Here is a 15,887-nt window from a genome sequence, read left to right as displayed (position 1 = left end):
ATGTGTCTATCTATCTATCTATCTATCTATCTATCTATCTATCTATCTATCTATCTATCTATCTATCTATCTATGTGTACCCTGCATATAGAGCGAGGTGACAATCAGGTCTATATGTGCGGCATGCAAAGGGATAGATCCAAGAAGAATTTAATTTACCAATGTCTAAAAGGTATTTCGAGGGTGCTCTCTGAGCATGCTTGTTTTCTTGCAGACGTTTCATTACTCAAACGAGATAAGATCATCAGTCATGTGGTTACCTTTAGTTTGCAAGAAAAAACGTCTGCAAGAAAAAAAAACGAAGCTCAGAAAGCCCCCAAGGCCCCCGCACGTCAACCCGGAGCAACAAATATTGCCCTTTAAAAGGTAAATTGTAAAACGCCCCAGAGACTCGCGATCTCCCCCGCTTCCCCTAAGGCTGCCAAGGCCACCTGGGCGGCCTTCGGGGCGGGCTTTGGAGGGGGGTGGGCAGCAAGCAGTAAGCAGCACCCTCCCCGCCTCCGGTTCCGCTTCCCAGGCCGAGCTCCAGAGCGCCAGCTCCTCCTCCTCCTGTCCTTTCCACTGCCAGGCGGGGTGGAGGGCGAGCGCCCCTTTGATCGCAGGTATATAGCGCTCGCTGCGTGGAAAGCGAGCCCGCTCTGGAGAGGCAATGCAGCTGAGTCAGCCGAAGAGAAGCGCAGGGCTTTCGGTGGCAACTCCAGTGGAGAGAAGTACCCGATTTCAGAGTACACCCGCCTGCGACACCCTCCGTCCTTCCCTCGGGGAGCTGCCCTCTTCGGTCTGCAGGGATCGGTCAGTGCGAAGTCTTGTTTTCTCTCTTTCCTGTTTTTAAATAATGCATCACTTGATCGTCTACTGGGAGATGTATTACCGGCTTTGCAATTGGAGAGATGGCGGTAGCAGCTGCCTGCAGATCTTTAAAACAGCCGAGCCTCTTCCCTGGATGAGTTGGCCCACAAGCCTGGGAAAAGATGCAGCTGCTTTAAAGAGCTGTGGAGTGATGCTAGGTTAGTGCCCTTGGCGTGGCCAAAGCAAATTTTTGGAATAGAACCCAAAGCATTCCCCAGCCCTGATTTAGGTATATACATACAATAACACATAAATTTACCATAAGCCTAAATATATATGCCTACATTTATTTCTATATATATCATCTATAACTATATATTTATATAATTTATTGTTTGATTTGTATCCCACCTTTATTAATGTTAGAGTAACTCAAGGCTGTGAATATACTTGATACTCCTATGAGAGAGAGATTGGCTCATTGTTACCCAGCTGGCTTTGTACCTAAAGGCAGGACTAGAAATCATAATCTTCTGTTTTCTAGTTTGGTACCTTAAACCGTTACAGGTAGTCCTCGACTTATAACAGTTCATTTAGTGACCATTCAAAATTACAATGGTACTGAAAAAAGGGACATGATCTTTTTTCACACTTACAACCATTGCAGCATCCCCTGGTCACATGATCAAAGTTCATATGCTTTGCAACTGATTCATATTTATGACAGTTGCAGTGTCCCAGGGTCACGTGTTTCCTTTTTGCAACCTTCTAACAAGCCAAGTCAATGGAAAAGCCAGATTTACTTAACAACCCTGTTAATAACTTAACAACTGCAGTGATTCACTTAACAAATGTTGCAAGAAAGATCATGAAATGGAACAAAGCTCATTTAACAAATGTCTCATTTAGCAACAGAAATGTTGGGCTCAACTGTACAAATTTCCTTTTCCCTATTAGAGTTTATATATGTCAGATGACAAAACCTTCAAAAATTTTGGAGATGTGTAAAATGTCAAATTGATTAAATTCAAGAACTGAAATAAAGGACTCAAAAAAAGTAATATATCCATTAAATATTAGTGTTACATTGTTACACCTTAAATAGCAAATTTCTCAGTCCTGGTGATCATCAGTTTTATATACTGCATGATAGATTTAGTAATACAAAGGTAAAATGTTTGAATAGATAGCTAATATTTATTATGTTTCTTTTGTTAGCTGCTGAGTTTGGCAAAATTCACTCTATTGTTACATCCTCTAACCCCCACTCCTTTAACCTCAAACTAACCACTATTGACCTCACCCCATTGCTAAGGGCCATGCATAAGTGCACCATCGCGCCCACCGTTACTGTCCTATTGTGCCCATTTATTCATACCTATTTCCTATATTCTTAGTCATGTTTATACTTATATCTATTACCTTGTAAGCGATTGACAAATCAAAATAAATAAAATAAAATAAAAATAAAAAATTCTGATCCCTACATAGGTATCACTGGTAGATGACTATTTTTTGTTAGGATGCCAATTTTTTCTAGAGGTGGAGGTGGAAGAGGGAGAGAGTAGAACTAAAGATACATGTTGTTTTGCATTGATACCTCACCATTAAAGTCATTAAAACTGTTTAATAACAATTTGTGTGTTACTGATTGCCATCAATTGTCTGCTGTCGTCTTGAAAGACCCTATTTTAGTTAGCTAGTGATGGGATTCTTGTCTTTAGTATTTATATATTAATGATTATTTGTATCATCATTACAATTATTGTAACTGTTCTTGCAGTTCTAGACTGCTTACAATAAATACAATATGGATTATATATATTTATTTATTTATTACCTATAGGCAATGTCAACGTACAGGTTCAAACACATATTACCAATAAAAATGAGAGTAGAGTAAAACACAATAGCTATAGTATAAAATACAATAATTGAGTACATAAATATATAAAATAGAATAACATGACATAAAATTATTATTTCTTTTTCATCCCTACAATCTACCCCAATCAGGCCCAATATGCCGATCTCAGTAGGACCAATCGCTTCTCAGCCTTTTGGTTAAGATCAAGTATAGTATCTATAAAAGATTCATAAATACAGCAGCCTGTTAAAAGCCATTACACATTATTAGTACTTTTTTAAAAAATTGCAATCCAAATTGTTGCTGCTGATGGACAAATCTGTACATCTGAATGGTCTCCTGGAAAGTTCCTTTTTTACAGAAAGACATCAGAGTACCAGCACATTTGACCTTGGGCCAGCTGTTCTAGAGAAAAGGGTCTGCTACTAAAAATATCTCAAGCCCCTTGTAAGTGGGTATGATCCTTTATGCCCTGGATAAAGGATAAGACTCTTTGTAGGGCAGGCAAAGTCTAAATCAAGATGATCCTAAAGGTAACATGTTCCCAAGCTGTATGGGGCTGACTAGATAATCCTACCACTTCATGTTGAGCTATAAATTTGCTGGCAAACATTGAAGATCCCATACTATCAACTCTGCACTAAAACTGATTGGTACCAATCAGCAAGAAGGCTTTGCTATTCTCAGCTTTCTGGGTTATTTTCAAGGGCAGCCCCAAGTAGCTGATAGATGAGGCAAGAGTGTGACTCACTATTTTCAATGCCTTCTGAATCTTGCAGTTATTTTAAAATAAACCATTCTTCCATATATATATATATATATATATATATACATACATACATATACATATACATATACATATACATATACATATACATATACATATATATATATATATATATTAAAGTCTTAAGATTTTAAAATAATGCATTGGAACAACCTTTAGTCATCTGATAGTTAACTATAATGAGCCTGCATATCTTTATAGCAAGAGAGAGTGCTAGAACTGTGCAGGATTCAATAGAGTTTAAGGAAATATGAATGGGTAATAGTAGGATGCTGGAGCAGGAGAGTTTGATGCAATATGGCTTTATTTGGTCTGATGCTTTTATTGGGAGCTAACTTCTGGTGAAAATCACTGAAATTGTTGAGAGCTGAAATATAGTTCCTAAATCATTGTGCTTAGATCCTGACAAAAACTTGCACCGTACTTTATTTTTGCTAACATTTTATTTAAAAAAATTGTATTTCTGTGACATTTCCACATGGTTTGGAAGAGAAATCCAATCCCAATAATGTATATATTGAAGTAACTTTTGGTTAAAAAACAAAAGACCTGAACAACTTAGTATATATTTAAATGAAATATGAAATGCAATATGACTCATTTACTTGCTGTCAAATTAATATTTTCATTTTCCTCCCTTTCCAAATCTAATTTAGAGATACTCATCCCAGCGTCTTGCGTACTACAGGAAACTTTGTGATTTAGAGTCAACACAAAGCAAATAAAAAATATGAAAACAAATCCTGTCATCCAAGCTGCCATTGACCTCACAGCTGGGGCTGTAGGTAAGTCTTAGGAATTGCTGTTTACATAAATCCTGTTAAAAACTGATAGCAGCTGCTTTTATGATAGTTAAACAAAGCTCTTCTCTGGAGGTGTAAGGCAATTCTGTTGACAGCAGTATGGGTCCTAAAGGTGGCTTGTTTAGTGAAGGGCACTAACAGGGAATAATGTTTTGACCTTGCCGTAAATTATGAGCTTCCCATGAATTGCTTCCTTTCCTCTAATCCCTTCCTACGGAGGAAAAGTAAATGTGTAAGCACTTTTTTGTCTAATAATTTCCTAACTGCGGCTTTTAATTTGTTGAGAGCTTATTTCATGCTTACAGAAGCATTTCAAAATATGTCACAAGAAAAAGTTGAGCAATGATTGGAGAGACAAGATAATCTTTGTTTTGTTTTGCATTCTATAGTTAAGTTGTGTGCTAGTCAGTCAACTGCTTTTTATTGGTTTGCTTATAGAAACGCAGCAGCCGTGTAGATGGCAGCTATTGGTATTTCTCTGTAGTCTCAGCTGTTACCCAGGTGAAAAGTGAAGACTGCCCATCAACCACAGACACAGAACAAGGCCTATCCTGATCTGGAGCATAGTGCTCTCCTTGGTGGGGGGCTTTCTCCTTCCAAGGCCAAGCAGATGCTCTCAGGAAGCCTATAAGCTAAAGACAGAAGAGACACATAACACTTTAAAGTGAAAACCAGCTGTTTGTGTAAAATAGAGGGAAGTTTCAAATTGAGGCTCCTGTCCTTCTGACGAGACCTACAGAGAAAATACTGCTGATATCAGAAGCCCCCAAAATGGATTCTGATGTAGAATTGTTGTATTTTTCTCTGCTAGGTCTGATCTGGGTGTGTCATCTAGGCCAGGGGTCCACAACCTTCTGGTCTGTGGACCAGCACTGGCCCATGGCATGCCAGCAGCCAGGCCACACAGACAAGCAAAGGCCCATCTGCGGGATGCAAGCAGCATACAAAACCACGCCCCTTCCAGTCCGCTGAAAAACCTCCCTCCGCGGAATTGAACTCTAGTGCCCAAAAGGTTAGGGACTGTTAAGCTAGGCTATCAGTGGAGCTTAATAGCTAGCATACTGCTTGAGAAACTCTGGAAGTTGCATCTTAAAGTTGACAAAGTTACCAAATAGTACTCTATTGTATTTCTGGACAAGGATTCAGAAGTGGAATCTACAAAACCCAGTACAAGTATGAAAGAGAAATTTGCAGCGATCATTTAGTTGCTGTTGCTTGTTCTTTTCTTTAAGAAGAAGGTAAGAAAAGTAGAAAATACAAATGCCCACGTGTGCAAGAGAGAGCCAAGTTTGTACCTTGCTTGCATTTCTTAAGTCAGTGTAGTTGTCACTACTATGGAAAGATAGGGTCTTTTTTATATCTGCATTCATTTTTTAAAAACGATTGTCAAGAGCACAGAATAATTAATTTCAGTTGTAAAATGTGTGTTCTTGAGGCTTTTTTTTATAGTTCAAAGCATTTCACTTAGAAAAGCCTCCAGATTGACATTTTTGATTCTTTGGTTTTGGAGGAGAATGATGGGAAGATAACTTTTTTACTCCCGAGTGTTTTTTCTGTAGGTCCTTGGCGCTCTCTGAGCTTGATTGTTCTCTTGCAGATGTTTCATTTCTCAACTAGGTGACATCACTGTTTCTTTAGCTTAGGATAGCAGGATTTTATAGGAGAAACCACTCTTCATTTTCAGTGCCACTCCTCGGTTTTTCCCAGCTTTTGTTTTTTAATCTTAGAAGTGCCCTTCTTCTAGATCTATAAATCACTCAGCACTTCCAAGTAAGGCGAATGTGAGCTTTCTTCTGTGGTTTCTTCAGAAGAAGAAAAATGTGGTATTGGGATTCCTACTATTATATGTTGTTAACATGTGGAAATCCCATAATTCGTTCAGGTAACTTAATATTAGAGCAAGCATCAGCAGTTGTTCTACTTTTTTTACGATACTACTGATACAGATTAGATTTAGATCATGATTCTTTTTCATCCTGAGGGAGGAATTGAACTTTGGTTTCCTAAATCTGAGTCATAGCCACAGAGGCCCTCTGTGCTACTTTTTAAAACTGTGATGTACTCCATATATTGCAACTCCCAGAATTTCCTACCAGCATGCCAAAAGCTGCATTGGCAGAGAAATTTTAAATTGTTATTCTAAAATAGCTAGACGACACCAGATTAGGGAAAGCTTGTACTACATCGGAGTTCCCCAACCTTTCTGGCTTTGAAGACCGGTGGAGGCAGGAGAGGGGATAGTTCCGTGCAACTGCCTGGCAAGCATGCACATCACTCCTTTTGTGTGAGTGGTGGGCGCCGGTGCCCACTGCTCGCCTAAATGGAGCACACCCATTCACCCACTTCCCACCACTTCTGCAGCCCAGGGGTTGGGGATCCCTGTACTATACTGATTCAGCTTATGGTATATGTGGGTACTTTTCAGTGAGATTCACTGTCTGAGACTGATGAAAATGTCATTCAAGTCCTAACCAAGGGCTGAAGAATTATTAAAATAGTATCTAAGAATATAGGCAGTTCCAACCAATTCCTAATTTTTTAAAATTAGGTGTTCAGGTCTAATGAATTCAATATTTCCAGATACTGAATGTTATGCTCCAAGGGCCCCGATCAAAATTGGTATAACAAAAGATTCCCCCCTGCACCATCATTCAACTCTGATCTACAAATTCTGATATTTCATAATTTTTTCCAATGGTTTTTCCTCAATCCTAGCATAATCCAAAATAGCAACATAAATGAACCAGACTTTCTTCTTTTCAGTAAATACCAGGCAAGTTATTAAGAAGATGCTCGTCTGTTTGGTTCTTAAAGTCCCATAAGATGTTAACCCCCTCATTTTCCAAAACCTTGATGATCCCAAGGGCTTTTATTACATTCAAATCCAAACCTCTGGTAATGTTTCCAATGAATATTTCTGGCAGTTTGTGAATGTTTGCTGCAGCCACTAATCAAGTGGTCAAGTGTGTCATCCTTTTTATTACAAAGGCAATATTTGCTGTTGTTTGTTACATGTTAAATATTTGCCTCCATGCAACTACGGGTAGTTGGCAAAGTTTATTCTTGAGCTACTAAAATAAAGTCTTCAGTTTCTTTCATTAACACTCCTGATCTTAACCAACTCCATGTAGGTTTTTTTTTTATCAGCTTTTCCTTCTATATCTTTCATGCATTGATTTCTTCTTCCAATTAACGTCAGTTTTCAGTTGCTTCTTCTATACTCAGCCTTCAGCTGTGCTGCTTTCAAGAGCTCTCCCTGATTGATCACCTTCAGCAAGGATTCCTGGCTTTTCTTAATGTAATCATTCAAGCCATGCTTTTCTTTCTCCACAGTTCGTTTCACCTTTAGAAGTCCTCTAGCTTCTTCAACTCTTGGCAAAGAGAGCCGATCATGATGTGTTATCATTAGTTTTTGGGTACAAAGCGTGGTCAGTTGTCATTAGTTTTCTTGTCTTCCAAGCCAAGTCATCAGTATTATTATTATTTCACCTCACCTTTTGTGCCATTCAAGATAGCATACATAATGCTTTCACGTTCAGCTTTCCCCACAACTACCACTCTGTGAGATGGGTTTTAATCAGTCCCTTATTTGAAAAAATAATAATAATCGGGATAGTATGATTTTAATACTTCAGCTCCATCCAGAACCCTACCTTGAATTAAGGGATTATAGGGTTCGTAAAAAGGGAGAGCATGATTTTAATACATATTATTTATTCTGAAAGAGGGAAGGAGTGACTGAAATGAAAAATAACCCGAATCTCAGAAAATATGTTCTTGCCTTCAGATTCATAAGATCTGGCTTTTAGTTTGGAATATTTTTTAAGATGAGGGAGGTTTGGCACCATATGAAATTGCCAGATAGTGCCCTGTGTGAAAAAGTTGATAACTCCTAGAGCCAAGCAAATATTCTGGTTATCCCTAGCATCAAGCTTAAAATATTATAAATTTATAACTAATATATATATAACACACACACACACACACACATATATATATATATATATGTGCCTTTTTTGTCAAGGAAAATTTTCTTTCTCCAGTTTACCTCTTTTTGCTTGAGAACGTTATGTAATAGCCAAAATGCAAAACAAAAACCACCTAACAACTCCCATTTCTGATGTTTTTACTTTCCTTTCTCATGCAGGAGGTACTGCCTGCGTGATAACCGGTCAACCATTTGACACCGCAAAGGTGAAAATGCAGACCTTCCCCACCATGTACCAAGGGCTTGTGGACTGTTTTGTGAAGACCTACAAGCAAGTAGGGTTCCGTGGCTTCTACAAGGGGACCACCCCTGCACTTGTGGCAAACATTGCTGAAAATGCCGTGCTCTTTATGTGTTATGGCTTTTGCCAAAATATAGTGAGGAAAATTGCTGGCCTAGATAGGAAAGCAAATCTGAGGTTAGTGTGTGATTCCCTCAACCACTCTGCAACTAATAGAAGCTATAAAAAAACTTTTTTAAAAAAGTATCATAGTTCAGAAGTAGAAGTGGAGTTCTCACACCCAGAAAATGAGAATCCTATTGAGATAGAAACTCTGTTCCTTGACTCTGATGTTTTTCTATAATTATAGCTTGATTTTTTTCCCCTCTGCATTTCTGGTACTTAGGAAAGATGGCAGTAGTTTAAAACATAAATATCTATGGATAAAATCCTTTAAGTTTTGATTAATTGAGCCATAAGCTTTCTCCACTTAATCAGGTTATGGGTCAGACAGTGTTCCAGGCAAGCCAGCCTACTACTACGGCTTTCTCAGTGAAATTGTTTAAAAGAGGAGTCTGCAAGAAGAAAATCTGAAAACCTTTTCCTTGCCACCTTATTCCTGAAAGAGTGGCAACGAAACTTGCTGTTTGTAACATGGCACTTCCTTTCTGTCCTTACTTTACCTTAAACCAAGAAGGGGAAGCTCACAGGCTCCATGTGGTCGTTCAGCTGCCCCAGATTGAGCCACTGAAATTCACTGGCAGAATGTCTGATGTAGGTGGCATTTCTTTTTGAACTATATGGGTGGGAATACAGGCAGGAGGCTTTTCAGAGGCCTAAAAACAGGACTGCAGTCCAGGTGCTGAGGACAATCATCAGAAACTCAGTCATACCATTTCATCCTATTTGGGGGATTTCTTAAATAAGAATGGGGATAAAAGTGACTTGCTCCCATTCCCTCTGTACATCCTACCAGTACCTTGAAAAGCAGATGGAACATACTGAATTCTTTCCCCTTCTGTTGATGTCACTATGTCATGGGATGGCTTCCTGTTGACTCTCTAAAAAAAATCAGGAGTTGAGGCCCCCAATCTAAAGAAGTTGCTCACCTCTGTTTTAGATCATAGTTTGCTGAAGGAATTCTAAATAACCGAGTTCCTATAACATGACAAGTGATAATGTATGGTTTGCAAATCATAGTGGCTAGATTCATATGATAATTGAACCAAAAATCATATCATAGCTTTGCATAGTATATAAACCACATGCATCCACTCTCTTCCACCTATCCACATACTGATTTATTTGCAGATCAGGTATTTGTACTCCTTGCTAATCGGATTTCTATAGCAAAGGATGAAATGCTCCTTTGAACATTCCAATGAAAATCCAGTTAACAGTATCTTCTCCCTCAGATTGATAGATACCAGGTCAACAACATGCATGTAATATATTTTTTCCACATTCCATGTCCTAAATCCTTGAGTTATATCTGGAATTTACCCGTTTGTGATTGTTAGTCAACTGCCAGAATCATGTGAGGCTTCAGTAGATTCCCCCATGAATCTGCTAATCTGACCTGTGACCTTTGACAAATACTTAACCTACTTTCAGAGATGCATGATTGGAGAATTGTTTGTTCTTAGGATCAATTAATGTTTTCTAAACGTTAACTGTTGACAATATGAACTGCAAAAAAATCCCAAGACAAAATTAAAATGAACAAAAATAAAATATATTAGTTTAGCTTCTTTTAAAGCCAAATAGATTGCAAAGCATCTATAAGCTTGGGTGTGAAAGTTGATGAACGAAGAAAGAGTATTTACATCCCCTTAATGCCTATGAGTTGGGTTAAGTTAAAGGATTCTTGAAGATGGATGCAGGACATTTGAAACTTTTGAAAAGATAGAACACTCAGGACAGTGGGTAGGCCTGGAAAACAAATGATAAAAATCATCATGAGGGAATGATTCTGGAGCTTTGAAAACATTTGGAGGACTGCCCCATTTCAATCATGCAGGCATCCAAGGGTGGGCAAAGCAAAAATGGAAATACTGTGGAAATGTGATGGGTCACTGAGCAAGAAAGGGTGGTGACTGGAAAAAAATGGATGTAAAACTCTATCACATCCCCAACTTCTTTCTTTCTTCTAATTTCATTACTGAAAGTGTTTATCACTGTGACCAGTTGCCCATTGAAAACAACAAAGAGGTTATGCTTATTTTTTTTTCAGTAATGTCGAAGCTTCTAGATACATTTTGGTAGGGAGTAAGATACTTGGAACTGTTGTAGAACACTCTTTTCCTTTAATGTTTGGTACAAAAAGAGTCTTATCCACTAACGATAATCATACAGCATCCTGTTTTTCAGCAGGGAATTTAAAAGATGCTTCATTAAATCCAGTGTTGAAAGCATGATCATGGTGATATGATTTTATCTCACTAATTATATAAATATATATAATTCAAGACAGCAAGCATATCTAATGCTCCTGTCTTCTATTTTCCCCACAGCCACCAACTGTGGTTGTTTCATCAGGTGGGATGCTATAAAATGCTCCTTTGCTATCTCTTTTTATAATTATTTGCAGCACCAACTGGGTAAAGGCATGCTAGCTTTGAGCTGCATGTGATTTCCATGTGGTAGATACACGTCATTTTTTATTTATTTGTTTTTGCAGCGACCTTCAGAATGCAGTGGCTGGCTCCTTTGCTTCTGCCTTTGCCACTTTGGCCCTCTGCCCTACAGAGCTTGTGAAGTGCCGTCTGCAGGCCATGCACGAAATGAAATTATCTGGGCAGATAGTGCAACAGCACAAGTAAGTAATTAGTTAGCCTCTACCCTGCCTGCCTTTTCCAGGTTTGGAAATGGTTTGACACTTTGAATTAGTTTATTTCTCTGCACTTACATGTTTGTATATTATTTTTTAATTTATGTTTCCCATATTTTATTTTATTACATTTTGATTGATTTAAATTCATTAAGAATTTTTTCACAGAGTAAAAGATAAATGGGAGGAAAAAAGGAGGAAAAAAAAAACTAAAATTAGGAAATAGAATCACTTTCCATCTTTTTTTTTCAGTTCAACTTACAATCGTACAGTCCCTTCTCTCATCATTAGCTGGCAACCTATGTTTGTAGCAATATTCTTTTTCTTCTCCTAGTACAGTTTGGTCAGTAATAAAAAGTGTACTGCAAAAGGACGGCCCCCTTGGCTTCTATCGTGGTTGGTTCAGCACTTTGCTACGTGAAATTCCAGGCTACTTTTTATTCTTTGGAGTCTATGAATTGAGCCGGACCTTTTTGGCATTTGGAAAACCAAAAGAAGAATTAGGTATGTTTGAGCTTGCTAACAATATGTCTTCTTGTCTTGAGATAAATACAGCTTCTTTTAGTCTCACCCCTGCTGATTTTTAAGCTCAAAGGATTTCTGTATAATAAAAACAATCCTGTTGCCTGTTCAAAATCTTCTCATATAAACACAGTAGCTTTAAATTATGTATTTAGTGTATGACATACATGGACTAGAAGCCTTAAAGATTACTGGTTAAAGAAAAAGAAACCCAACCCAAATTAGGTGGAGAAGAACCAGTGCCCATTCCTTTCTTCAGATCTTGACCTGCACAAGGAAGGGGAAAAAAAACCTAACAGCAGCCAAGTCAGAGATTTAGAGAATTGGACAATTGAATAGCCAACGCACATCTTTCAAGTGATTCCCATAACTCACCAATACACTGACCCTTAAAACAAACATGCTTACCTGTTCTAATAGGATATGGGAACTATCTTTTTTTTTATGAAATTGCGAGTTGGGGGAAAAATCACTTGGCTTTTTTGCTATCATACTACAATATATTAAGCTCCTGCTGCCTGTTTTTATAGGTCCGGTTGCACTGATGCTCAGTGGTGGCTTCGGTGGCATGTGTCTCTGGATTGCTGTTTACCCAGTGGACTGCATCAAATCTAGGATCCAAGTTCTTTCCATGGCAGGAAAACAAACTGGCTTTATGAGAACTTTTGCAAGTGTGGTCAAGAATGAAGGTTAGAATATGGAAGAGACTAATGGGGCCATGGGTGAGGGTATCTCTTAACTTCGGCACCGCCACAGCTGAGGGATCAGCTATCCCCTACAGAATTGTTTTTATGCCTGCAGGTGAGACTAAATCACAAACAATAACCCACATTTGAACTTGGTATAATATGTAAACCCAGTTCTTTTCTGTCTCCACCACCTACCACCTCCTTTTTTAACACATGGCAAACTTTCTTGATTGGTCCCCTTTAAGTTTGGGCTGCAGCTCACATCATCTCTGAAATATACCATATCAGCACAATACTCCAAAACCAAATTGTATTATGACTTCTCTCAGGCTGTAGACAAGTGAAGGACAAATAATGTGTTATGTCATTTGAATCAAATGACTACATAACTACATCATTTGTATTATATCTACATGCCATTTTGATGTTACTATACTTTTTATAAACTGTACACTCATTTCATTTATTGTTGATTCCTTCACTTGCACTTGCAGCCTTCAGGTCTAATTTTTGGTAAGAAACTTTGGTTTCATAACCTGTGAATCCATGATGAGTTTAATCACTCTTAAGATATAATTAATCTATGACAGTGGTTTTCAACCTGTGGTCCATTATCATAACTGGGGGTCCACAAAGGCTTGAAGAACTGTTATGATTAAAATCTTAAATCTTGGGGGTCCATGACCATGGTCCATGGCACAAAAGGTGAAGAAAAGGTTGCAAACCACAGACCTATGATAGTCATGGTCCAGATAAAATTTTAGATTTATTTTTTCTTTCAAATTCACTATCTCCAAATCGACTGCAGGATAATTTATATATAGTTTTATTATTACTAGAATCCAGTCATTTCAGTCTTACAATTTCATCTTTTATTTTTTGAATAGATTATATTGCTTAACATATTTCTGGACCTTATCAACTACTCATTAAAGCAGTGGTGGGATTCAATTTCTTTTACTATCTTTTCTGTGGGCGTAGTTTGGTGGGCATGGCAAAAGGATACTGTAAAATCTCCAGTCAGAGGTGGTATTTGTCAGTTCTCCAAACTACTCAAAACTTCCGCTATTGGTTCTCCAGAACTGATCAGAACCTGCTGAATATCACCTCTGCATTAAAGTAAGATAAATAATAAATGGAGATAAAGATAAGTCATCTGATCAAGCCAAAAATATTTAACCATTTCTTCTGAATTTGTAGGTAAGCTGAAATTCCTAAAAGTTTATCATTTGTTGGATTTCCTTGTTCAGTTTTAAATCAGTACAACATAGTCTGAGTTTTAAAAAGTGATGGAAGTAAAATTCTAAGGTAGTTTTTCTAATGCTTATGTCTTGCTCCTAGGCGTGTTTGCCTTGTACTCTGGACTGAAACCTACTATGATCCGTGCATTCCCAGCCAATGGGGCCCTGTTCCTTGCCTATGAACACAGCCGTAAACTGATGATGAACCAATTTGATAGCTAGAACTTTTATCACAGACTGATATCATTAGACTATGTGTAGTCACCACAATAATTGTCCAACTGTGAGTGACAGATTTTAAAATGTGAAATGGGAGTAAAATGACTACATTTTTTAAAAAACACGATTTCAGTAAAAATGCTGTATTTTCTAAACGTGTGCTTTGTGGATTTACATATCTAGATCAGCACTGATACTACATGATCTTATAAGGGATTTCAACTACTAACTTCTATAGAAATTTTAGTCATGGGGTTTTAAAAAAGAATATGCCGCAATAGCAGTTAACTATTAGCTTGCAACATAGTGACTGCACTATAAAAGTAACTTAATATGCTGGGAAGCTGAGCAGGAGGTATATTGTAAAGTAGTTTTTATAATGTCCCACATTTATTAATTTGTATACAATTGTACTTACTGGTTACTTGATTCTCACACACCAGAGAGCATTGGAAAGCACATTACACATAAATAGAGTTCAAAAAAAAATCACTTGTAATCCGGTACTCAATATTTCTTTATAATGTTCCCTGTTGCCAGAATACAGTGCCTTTGTTCTAAAACTGTTGATTAGAGAAGTTAAGGCTTTTTTTCATTCTTTAATGACATATACCGGTAATCTACACAAGCCTAAGCATTTATTTTAAAAGTGAAAGGTATTAATATCATCTGCTGTCTTTGGCCATAATCATGTTATATTTCTGAGTTGTAGCATATTATTATTAGTGATGTGGACAACAATTGGCTCAGCTTCTATAGCAATGCTTTGGAATGGAGTATAGTCTGCATTTAGCTCACTGACACTGCATCTGGATTCAACCTACAGAACAAGCATTTAGCTGAAACTCAATGCATTTCACAATATCCTTCACAAATAGGCACGTTACAGAGTAATTTTAGATGTACTAAATATTTTGGAATGCAGTAGTAGCAAATTCTGCATTACATACTAATTATGGAAATTCAGAGTAGTATTAATAACTTATTAAAACTAGATCTATGATTTTCAAAATTGGCAGCTTTAAGATGTGCAGACTTCTACTCCCAGAATTCCCCAGCCAGAATACTAGCTGGAGAACTCTAGGAGCTGAAGTTCATACCTCTTAAAAGTTGACAAGTATGCAATACACTGCAATAGACTATATAACTGAATACCTAATGTTGCTTGACAGGTTTGCAAACAGATGATCAGAAGATTTCAGAATAAAAATACAGCATATTGTTTTTGTGGATATCCTATACAATTTCCTGATGCTGATATACCATTTGAACTATGCTTCCAGCTGCCAATTTTAATCAAAAATTATATTTCATGTTATGTATTCCAATGTTGGGCATCGTAGTTTAAATGAAAACATAAAATTATATAAATCATACATTAAACCTAGGAGAAGCATAGGGAGAAAGCATTTCATTCCTTCATGATATTGTGCAGCAAACTTGAAGGAATTATATATATGAAATGACAAACCATCAGTGTGGAACTAATATAAATCTGCTGAACAAATATTCATGAACCAATATTACACTTTAACTAGATCAAAAGGTAGAATTTCTTGCTTGCCAAAGAAAACATGAAAGGTTATTTATAAGGAAAAATTTGGGGAGTTAATGTAATCGCTTACATGCAGTATCTATGATGAAGAAGCCATCATCATTATATATCATAAACTCCAGCCATTTTAAACAATGAACTTCTGTGGCAACTTTTGCTAACATAACATTCTCTATACATCCACCCCTATCATGCCTGGAAACTGAACTGTGAATTTAAAGCCTTCCCAGTCAATGCAGATTATGAAATTACCTGATCTGACAATGTTTGGAGTTCCTACATGTAGGATAACCATTAGCCCAAATATATCAGAAACTCAATAAAAGGCCATGGAATGGAGAAAGAGGAAAAAAAAGCAGAAAAAATCTTTGATCTCA

The 15,887-nt window shown here is 37.4% G+C and overlaps 1 protein-coding gene across 2 annotated transcripts; it reads left to right on the top strand.

The window, feature by feature from the left end:
* Window positions 1–246: 246 nt before the first annotated feature.
* On the top strand, window positions 247–14,110 carry SLC25A15 (solute carrier family 25 member 15). 2 transcript variants are annotated; one of them, XM_026710460.2, is made up of 7 exons: window positions 247–792; window positions 4,100–4,228; window positions 8,394–8,652; window positions 11,135–11,272; window positions 11,619–11,788; window positions 12,337–12,495; window positions 13,837–14,110. In XM_026710460.2, the coding sequence occupies exons 2-7, from the start codon at window positions 4,174–4,176 to the stop codon at window positions 13,956–13,958; spliced, it is 903 nt and encodes a 300-aa protein (XP_026566245.1). In that variant the 5' UTR covers window positions 247–792; window positions 4,100–4,173; the 3' UTR covers window positions 13,959–14,110. The 2 variants fall into 2 exon arrangements, 1 of the variants encoding a protein (XP_026566245.1); XR_015740432.1 differs by having other exon boundaries at window positions 494–792; window positions 12,337–12,607.
* The last annotated feature ends 1,777 nt before the right edge of the window (window positions 14,111–15,887 follow it).

Source organism: Pseudonaja textilis, chromosome 1 (assembly GCF_049901715.1).
Source record: "Pseudonaja textilis isolate UNSWEBS1 chromosome 1, rPseTex1.2, whole genome shotgun sequence".
Taxonomy (NCBI): domain Eukaryota; kingdom Metazoa; phylum Chordata; class Lepidosauria; order Squamata; family Elapidae; genus Pseudonaja; species Pseudonaja textilis.
Note: the sequence above shows the minus strand (reverse complement) of the source record. Positions and strands in the feature narration are given on the sequence as shown.